This window comes from Capsicum annuum, chromosome 8, assembly GCF_002878395.1.
Source record: "Capsicum annuum cultivar UCD-10X-F1 chromosome 8, UCD10Xv1.1, whole genome shotgun sequence".
In the NCBI taxonomy this organism is placed as follows: Eukaryota; Viridiplantae; Streptophyta; class Magnoliopsida; order Solanales; family Solanaceae; genus Capsicum; species Capsicum annuum.
In genome coordinates, this window is record NC_061118.1 from 154,625,393 (window position 1) to 154,636,180 (window position 10,788).

Consider the following 10,788-nt stretch of genomic DNA (forward strand, 5'->3'; position numbering starts at 1 on the left):
AAAAAAAAATAACTTCCAGTACGTAGATATAGTTAATTAATATAAATTAATAGAATATATTAAATATTTAAATCATTATGATGAAACAATGGAATTATTATATATTGGGCCATATTATGTAATTAAGTGGGAGTAGAAGAATTTTTTGGTAAGAGTCAATAAAATTTTTATATGTCTTTTAAATATTTTAAGTTATTAACTATTGTGATTTGTGGCAACAAATTAATTTTGAACATGATAGACAATTAAAAAAAAAAATTTACTTTCAATATGTAGTTATAGTTAATTAATATAAGTTAATAAAATATAATAAATATTTAAATTATTATGATAAAATAATAAAATTATTATATATTGGGACATGATATGTAATTGGAAGTAATTGAGATTTTTGGTAATTGAAAAAGGTGGTCGAAACTACCTCTTCTATATAATAGAAAACAAAAGAAAAACACAAAGAATAAAATATCTTTTCAGTAATCACAAGTGAGAGTAAAATATGACATCGAACTATTGAAAATGAGTTTTTTATGTCATTTATTATAAATTTGACTTATTTATATAATCACCTTCAAAAGTTTAACTCGTCTACGTCACTATTGTTACAGAAAAGTTCATTTATGACATTATTTAACAATGTAAATTTTCAAAACTAATTTTATTACATGATATCTAAATCAAGTATTACTTAAATTAAAGTAAAAAATCATGTCAATTAAAATAATGGGTGTGATTTAAATTTAGTAATGTGTACTTTTAATAAGAAGTCACACGGCAAAAATAATTTTGCAAAAATCATCGTTGTAAAATAATGACACGAATGAACCTTTTTACAATGACAGTGGTATAAATGAGCCAAACTTTCAATGGTTGTGATATAGATGATCCAAACTTATAACGACTGACATAAATGAGATATTTCTAATAGTTCAATGACGTATTTAAGCATTTTTCCTTTATTATATTACTGCCACCATGTTATTTTGTGTGTTATTTGGCTTGTTGCGATTAAGAAAATAAGAAATGTTCAAAAAATTCATGTCTAAAATAGATATTTGTTTGGTTATATATTATTTAATTAAATTTTTAAAAATAATTTTTAATTTATAATATTTTTTAATTATAATAAGATATTATTACGTTTATATCAAAGGGAACGGACAGTGGCAGAGCCACATTCAATTCAGGGGTTCATCCGAACTCCCTTCGTCGGAAAATTATATTATTCTTATATGTTCAAAAATATTTTTATGTATATATAGCAGACGTTGAATCTCTTTCGACTAGTCCGTATATTTACTTTTGAACCCCTCTAATAAAAATTCTGGCTTCATAACTAAAAATGGAGCGAATTTATTACGTTTATAAATCCTCCCAATTTAAGATATCTTCAAAAATTTTAGCTAAGTTCAAGCCGTAGTCATCCTCTCTGTTTTTCAGTGGTTAAGTTAAATGAAATACTCTTTTGTACTTAAAGTTTTTTATGAAGTTCAATTTCTCCACTATCTCTTATTTTTCACTCATAGACGCTTAAAATGGGACGAAAATAATGATGAAAGAAAAGAATAGGAATAGTACTTGGATTTTGGTAGTGACTAGTGAATAACAAATAAACATTCGTAAATTAGTAATCTGCATCATCTTTAAGATTTTAAATAAATGGTTCATTCTTTAAATAATTTAGTTCTTTAAATAATCCGGCGACCCAATTTTCTGGGTTCCAGCATAACAAGCAAGAGCAGATTACATGATATACGTATTTCGGTGACTTCTAACCCTTGAACTTTATTTTATCGCGTGATTTTTTGATATTTTTTTTGCCTGTAATTTGCGTGGAATTTCCTATCTGTTATTTGAATTTCTAGTAGTTGTTGTTCTTAAAATTTGGATATAGTGTGTACTTTGAGGGTGTCTTTATTGTCTTGCTGTTTTTGAACCTCTTATGTTGCTTCATATTATTTATCGTACTATCTCCTGTATCTTGACTTGCGTGTCTGTTGTAGTATATTTGTGACTTGCACCGCTCCTTATTATTTGTTTGGCTGTCCCTGGTGCCAGGCCATTAGTGTGCTCTATTTTTCTTACTGTTAGTTTTGTCCTTACCTTGGTTTTGTTTTTCTCCCTATTTGAGTTTAGTTTTGTTTCTTGATTATTTCTTCTAATTTGTGTGAGCCTTGTATTTCCTGCTGCTGCTTTGTTACTAACATTGTTTATATTTTCTTATATTTTCTTGTAGTAGTGGTTGTGGGCATTGATGGTTGGATAGGGTCATTGTCACGCCCCAAAATCCCATCAGGCCGGACTGGCACCCGAAGCCGAGAAGGCCCGGAAGAACCCGTTCAGATACCTGTACTTTCACTTACATGTCACCAAAAATTTGGACAGCACTTCGTTGCATATAGAAGGGTCTAATTACCTGTATCAGCACAACACGTACCAATATATATATATATATATAATACTTGGCCGTCGGGGCCACCACATATACAAATATAACATCACTATATAAACTTCCGTAACTTTACCCTTCCTTATGTCTACAAAGCCTCTAGGATATACATGACATAACTAGGGTCGGGACAAACCCCCGCCCACACATGACTCCTGTACAATAACAAAACATAAGGGACCGACTCGGAAAGCTCCAAAGCAAATTGGAGCTCACCAACAATAGCTGTATGACCTGGCTCCTATCTATGCTGTGAATGAACTGAAGCACCTGTGCCTGCAGCATGAAATGTAGGTCCCCCGTGAGGGACGTCAGTACGAAATATGTACTGAGTATGTAAAGCTGTAAATAATCATATGTGATATGGGGGATCAAGAAAATCAGACGCAGGTGAATAAATCATAATAGAAGTGAACCACACTTCATAAACACTTTTAGGATCATGTACATTATCATTAATCTGAATTGGGTTCTTGAATTCAAACACATTTGTGGAACGGTATACATTCGTTCATTTTATTCTTTACAATTATCATTCGCCATTACCTCCTCCTCTCGAACCTCCAACCACCTAACAATAATTAATATTGTACCGTACTGTGACCATTAGGCTGCCCCCAGTACATATCAACTGTAATCATATCAAATATCGGGATCGGCCTATGCTAGGCTTAAGCCCCTGAGCTACCACCCACACGTATATCAAGTAACACACATAAGAGATCTTTCCAATAACTTAGTTCAAAAGCTTTTGAGATTATTATATTAGTGTTCATGCCAATATGTACCAACGGAATAATGATACATCAATAGGAACCAAGTAATAGACTTTCTATACAATAACGATGTAATAAAGACTCATTGGTACATCAACAATGTGTTTCAGAATCATCAATATCACAACAATGAAATAGGAACCTTTTGGTATATCAATGAAACATTTTGACACTTTATAGAATGGAAACAACTTTGTTGGTAATGTAGAACAATACATGTTTTTGGACAACCTCGGAATCTTACTTGATGGAACATTGGTGTTTTCATGCCAAAGAACATCGTTAGAGTATGTTTTACATACCTCGTTGTAGATTCGGATACCAATTCAACACAACTTCCCGCCTTTACAAGTCACTTATCTACAATGAAATGTTTGGCATCTAGTATTAGCAACCCAACACCACAATTCTCTTTCATAATTCCATACAATCAATATTTGCAAAGCACTCCAAAAACCAACTTGAACAATAGGTTTATGTGTATATATATATATAATCATCATTTCAATACCACATCATCACACCAAATCCCTTCACAATTCAACATAATCCAACCATGCACCAGAATAATCCAACATCATTTCCAATCATCTTTCAACAACAATCAAATAACATACTTCTTATGCTCACATGCAGATATATATATATATATATATATATATATATATATACATACATAACCATCAAAATAACACCAACATAATTTACATCCTTACCATAAAATGGCCCTTTTGATTTCGAAGTCCTGTTGGCACAAATAAGGGGTCCTTCTCGAAGCTCTCGAGGTCCTGTTGGCACAAATAAGGGGTCCTTCTCGAAGCTCTCGAGACGGTGAACACAACTACGGAATCAATTTGGATTTTCTACGGTTGAATCACAAGATAATTGGAGTTGAACTTAGGCTAGGGTTTCTTATTCTTCAATAATTTGGATGATAAATGATGGATATGAGGCTAAGTATATGTATATAATGACCAATTTTCGTCCATGAGGTGATGGAAAATGACCATATTGCCCTTAAAATGTAAGTAAATCCGAATCTGTCCATGGTGGACTGTTTTGATAGGCTAAAGTAAATAGACCATAACTCTTTGCTCCGATAATGGATTTGGGTGAAACCAATTGCATTAGAAAGAAGACTCTCAGGGCTTCTCATCGATATATAGCAGCTCACACAGTTCTTTTTTTACAAGGAGTTATGATCGTTTAAAGTCGACCTAAAAATCTGTTTGGCTGCAGTACTTTTGTGTGCAGAAAATTTCTGCACATTTACTGTTCATTGCGTCCACCGTTTTCAAGTTTCGAACATGCTCGCTTATATCCGATACTCATCTGTTTTCAGAAATCTTTATATCGTTGGAAAGCTAACTCGATAAACTTCGCATAGAAAATTCGACGAGCAAATTCCGGTATAAATAAAGTCGATTCCTATACACATATAACCAAACTATACACTTGAAACCATCTCAAAATAATCAATACTCATACTTAAACTCATATATACCTAACTTATGATCAATACATATACTCCAACACATATAACCATGGCTAATGCACGTAATTAAGTACGGGGTATTACAGTCATGTTTGGGGGGGTTGGGGCGGGGGGCTGTTATGGGAGCGGGGGTGGGAGGGAGGCCAAGGTTTGACCTCCGGGACGGTAGAAGAAGACGTGTTGATAGAGTTGGTAGGATGAGGGTTGGGGCTTGGAATATAGGGACTCTTCAGGGTAAGTCCATAGAGCTTGTGAAGATTCTTAGAAAGAGGAAGATTAATATTGCGTGTGTTCAAGAGACCAAGTAGGCAGGGTCTAAGGCTAGGGATGTGGATGGTTACAAGCTTTGGTACTCTGGGAGCGAGAGGCGTATGAATGGAGTTGGCATCTCAGTAGACGAAGAGCTTAAAGGTCAGGTAGTAGAGGTAAAGAGAATCAGCGATAGGTTGATGACTATTAAGTTGGTCATTGAGGGGGTTTACCCTGAACGTGTGTAGTGCTTATACGCCGCAAGTGGGCTTGGATGGGGAGGAGAAGATGCGGTTTTGGGAGGCTTTGGATGAGGTGGTGAGAGGTGTGCCTAGCTCGGAGAAGATTGTTGTAGCAGGAGATTTCAATGGGCATATCGGGGCATTACCGGGAGGCTTTGGTGATGTGCATGGTGGTTTTGGTTTTGGGGAAAGAAATGAAGAAGGGGCTACTCTATTAGATTTTGTGAGGTCCTTTGGGTTGTTGGTGGTGAACTCGGGCTTCCCGAAGAAATACGATCACCTGATTACCTTTCGAAGCACGATAGCCAAGTCCCAGATTGACTTTTTGTTGCTTAGGAAAGGGGATAGGGTGTTGTGTAAGGACTGTAAGGTCATTCCGAGTGAGAATCTTTCGACCCAGCATAGGCTCTTAGTTATGGATTTAGGTATAAAGAAGGATAGGAAGAGAAGGAGTGAGGAATGTAGACCTAGAATTAAGTGGAGCGGCTTAACGCCAGTGAATGCGTATGAGATAGGGAAGAAGTTGGCGGGAATGGGAGTGTAAGAGCGTAGGGGGGACGTGGATCGTATGTGGGATAGGGTGGCTAGGTGCATCAGGGAGAATGCTAGTGAGGTGTTGGGTGTTTTTAGGGGTTGGGCCAGGCATCATCGGTGGGGTTGGTGGTGAAATGAAGAGGTTAAGAAGAAAGTGGAGACCAAAAAAGGGGCGTATGCTAAGTTGGTTGAGAGTAAGGACGAAGAAGAGAAGTGGGTAAACAGGAAAGAGTACAAGTTAGCTAGAAAAGAGGCTAAGTTAGCAGTTACGGTGGCTAAGACAACAGCATTTGAGAGCTTGTATGCGGGGTTATAGGAGAAAGGAGGGGAAAAAAGTTGTTTAGACTCGCTAAGGCTAGGGAGAGGAAGGGTCGTGATCTCGATCAGGTGAAGTGCATTAAGGGGGAGGACGATACAGTGTTGGTGGAGGACGTCCACATTAAGGAATAGATGTCAGTCGTATTTTCATAGGCTCTTGAATGACGAGGGGGATAGAGCTATTGTGTTAGAGGAGCTGGAGCACTCAGAGGAGTGTCGAGATTTTAGTTATTGTAGACGTTTTAAGGTAGAGGAGGTTAGAGAGGTTGTTCGCAGGATGCGAAAGGGTAGGGCGACGGGGCCTGATGAGATACCTGTGGATTTTTGGAAGTTTTCTGGAGAGGCTGGTTTAAGGTGGTTGACTAGATTGTTTAACGAAATTTTCAATACTGCAAAAATGTCCGAGGCTTGAAGGTGGAGTACTATGATCCCTCTTTATAAGAACAAGAGTGACATTCAGAGTTGCAATAACTATAGGGGTATTAAGTTATTGAGTCACTCTATGAAGATTTGGGAGCGAGTGGTCGAGGTGAGGCTGAGATGAATAGTGTCTATTTCGGAGAACCGGTTTGGATTATGCCTGGCCGCACGACGACGGAGGCAATTCACCTGGTACGGAGGCTGGTGGAACAGTATAGGAAAAGGAAGAAGGACCTGCACATGGTGTTTATCGACTTGGAGAAGGCATACGACAAAGTCCCTAAGGAGGTGCTTTGGAGATGCTTGGAAATGAGTGGAGTCCCGGTGGCATATATCAGAGCAATTAAGGACATGTATGATGGAGCTAAAACTCAGGTGAGGACGGCGGGAGAAAACTCAGAGCATTTCACTATCTTGACAGGATTGTATCAGGGATCTACTCTTAGTCCCTTTTTGTTTGCTTTGGTGATAGATGTGTTGACACAACGTATTCAAGGAGATGTGCCTTGGTGTATGCTTTTTGCAGATGATGTAGTTTTGATTGATGAGATACGGAGGGGGGGAGGGGGTGTGAATGATAAATTAAAGGTGTGGAGACAAACTCTTGAGTCTAAAGGGTTCAGGTTGAGTAGAAGCAAGACAGAGTATTTGGAATGCAAGTTAAATGATGTGAGGCTGGAGAATGAAGTGGTAGCGAAGTTGGAATCACAGGTGGTATGTAAGAGGAATAATTTCAAGTATCTCGGGTCCGTGATTCAGGGTAATGGTGAGATTGACGAGGATGTCTCGCACCGTATTGGGGCGGGATGGATGAAGTGGAAGCTCGCTCCGGGGGTGTTGTATGATAAAAAGGTGCTGCCCAAGCTTAAAGGCAAATTTTACAGGGTGGCAGTCCGTCCGGCCATGTTGTATGGAGCAGAGTGTTGGTCAGTTAAGAACTCCCACATTCAAAAAATGAAGGTGGCAGAAATGCGGATATTACGTTGGATGTGTGGGCTGACTAGGGGGGATAAAGTTCGGAATGAGACTATCAGGGAGAAGGTTGGTGTAACTCCAGTGGAGAATAAGATGCGGGAAGTCCGATTAAGATGGTTCGGACACGTGATGAGGAGGGGCATGGATGCCCCGGTTCGTAGGTGTGAGAAGTTAGCTTTAGATAGTTTTAGGCGGGGTAAGGGTAGGCTGAAGAAGTACTGGGGAGAGGTGATTAGGCGGGACATGGAGCAGTTACAGCTCACTGAGGACATGACCCTAGATAGGAAGATCTGGAGGACGCGAATTAGGGGCAAAAGGCTAGGGTTAGTTTGGGTCGCTAGTGTAGGAAATTACTTGGTGGGGATATTATTCTTGTTATGGTACCTTGTTTCATGCTTTATTACGAATTTATTTACTTTTCTCTGTTTTCTATTACTTGTGTGTGTCGTATTTATGTTATGCCATCTTGTTCCATACTTTACTATGAATTTGTTTAGTATTTCATGTCTCGAGTCGGGGGTCTATCGGAAATAGCCTTTCTACTTCTTTAGAGGTAGAGGTATGGACTACGTACATCTTACCCTCCCCAAACCTCACTATGTGGGAATACACTGAGTTTATTGTTGTTGTAGTAAACTTCTATTAAAATGGAAGCAACCACCAGAAGTTGACATTATTCTTGTTTTTGAAGATTTTTCAAGACTCTGCTAGACTGCTCTGCACTCAAATAATCAACTGAAACACGTAATACATGAACATTTACTATTTTTAAAGTGAAGGGAACTTTTCTTAAAAAGGCATATGTATTTTTAGCTGAAAAAGAAGGCTACAGTATGCTGTTCAAATATACAAATGGAAAGAGATGTATGGTGGGCAATTACAGAATTTTTTTGTTTATGGAGATGGGCAGCCAAGCCATGTACAATAAAATCGACACGTGGTCTCAGGTGCAAAAGTAGTGTTGTTGGCTCGGACCACTGCCCACCTTTGTTGCTTTTCCTATGTTATCAAACTGCAAAAAATAAAATATCTCTTCATTTATCACGCTACTCCAATCGTCTTATTTTATGTGTCGTCATTTGATCTAATATGAAATTTAAAAAAAAATATATAATGACTTTATACAGTTTATAAAATTATCCACATAAAATGGAACGAAGAAATATTAGTCTTTCCATGTCATTTTAGTGTCATTTGACTTGTTACGAATAAGAAAATAAGGAATGTTTTTAAAATTTGTTATTGATTATATATTATTATTAAATGGTACGGAGCGAGTTTATTACGTTTAATATCCTCCCAATTTAAGATATCTTCAAAATTTTTAGCTAAGTTCAAGCCGTAGTCATCCTCTCTTCTTTTCATTGGCGAAGTTAAATGAAATACTCTTTTGTGCTTTCACTTTTTCTTATCCAGGGAGTTTTAGTTAGTAGATTAAGCAATCGTTTGATCATAAATATATATATATATATATATATATATATATATATATATATATATATATATTTTAGAAAGTTATTTTATTTTAGTGGAAAAAATAAAAATAAAATACGGTTGACTATAAAAAAATTTCAAATACAATTTTGAAATTGTATTTGGAAAACTTGTTTTCACTTTTTTCACTCATACTTCTCTCACAAAAATTTTAAAACAACTTTAAATTATATTAATGTCCAAACACAACTCCAACTCTAAAAAATAATGATTGTTAATGCCAAACGAGGCCTAAAACAAAATCTAAATTTTTATAAAGTTCAATTTCTCCACTATCTTTAACCTTTCACTCATAGACGCTTAGAATGGGAGAAAAATAATGATGAAAGAAAACAATAGGAATAGAGCTTGGATTTTGGTAGTGACTAGCAAATAACAAATACACATTTGTAAATTAGTAATCTGCATCATCTTTAAGATTTTAATTAAATGGTTCATTCTTTAAATAATTTAATTCTTTTAATAAACTTTTATTAATAAAACAGTACAACAATAACAATGCCTCCTCAATTTCAATATATGATCATAATATTTATTTTGCTTTAAAAATAAGTTCAAATGCAAGACTACAATACAAACAAGTCAACCTAAGTTCAAATGCAAGACTACAATACAAACAAGTCAACCTAATTCCTATGCATAAGCTAAATCTATATCTACTTGACTTAAAGTGTATTCATTGAAATACTCAAAAAAGAAATTCTCTTATTCTCCTATATAACAAGTCACGTTAAAGCAGCTCAAGCACAAAACATGGTAGACAAATCTGCCCGGCTAAAGAAGGATATTTTGATCATTTACTGTATTGCTTCTATGCTTTTTGATGTTATCTTCTCAATTTTCTTTTTCATCGTTACGTCATTCAAGAGATTAGATCTTTAAAGACAAATTATTTCACTTTATTTTAAGTTTATCCCTTATTTTAATGCTTCCAATCCAATCATATTATGTCAAGCTAATGTGACTGTTATAAATATTATATGTAGCACATAATTGTCAAATAATGTCGTTGTGATATTTGTTTGGCATAAAATTAAGCCATATGTAAAATTTAGGCATAGAATGAAGAAGAAGAAACGTGCAATGTACGTATATACAGGTGAATTGACGCAACACATGGTGTGCTTTCGACTGCAGCGCCAAGATTAGGTGAACAACAAGCACTATATATTTGTGGTGTTGCATATTCTGCATCAATTAGTTTGATTTATTTTTGTTTTAATGCATTTAAAAAAAAGTATCCTTTTACTTTAAAAAATATATATATATATATCTTTTTCCTCCTGAACTTGTCATTCAAACTCACTTTAGCACTTAAACTTAATTTTCATTTATTTACCTATTTAACATTTTTAAAGTGTATTGTTTGTTTGACCCCTAAGACTGATGTGGCATTTTTTTTTTTTTAAAAGCGTGTTTATTTATTAAAAAAATTAATTTCAGTAATCTTATATTTAAAATATAATTAAAATATTTTTAAAAAATAAAATTAAAATAAAAAATGGACACTTTTTTCTTCTTTCTTTTTCAAATCATCATCAACAACAACACTCAAACCTCCATTAACAACCTCAAATTTTTTTCACTTTCCTCCATTAACTACACCACCCAAGAACAACATTTTCCTTTAATTTTTTTCACTTTCCTCTATTAACAACACCACCCAAGAACAACATTATCCTTTAATTTTTTTCACTTTCCTCCATTAACAACACCACCCAAGAACAACACTTTCCTTTATTTTTTTTACTTTTCCTCCATTAACACCACCCAAGAATAAACATGAAAACACTATTAAATAATTTTCTCCATTGAACATCATCTCAATCTTCAATC

General features: G+C 35.4%; 1 protein-coding gene across 1 annotated transcript in view; it reads right to left on the reverse strand.

The window, feature by feature from the left end:
• Positions 1-8,179, reverse strand: part of LOC107839645 (glycine-rich domain-containing protein 2) — a 16,003-nt gene extending 7,824 nt beyond the window's left edge. Inside the window, exon 1 of the mRNA XM_047394729.1 lies at positions 8,120-8,179. Coding sequence (XP_047250685.1) covers positions 8,120-8,132 — 13 coding nt within the window. The 5' untranslated portion in view covers positions 8,133-8,179. The remainder of the gene's footprint in view (positions 1-8,119) is intronic.
• Positions 8,180-10,788: the final 2,609 nt, after the last annotated feature.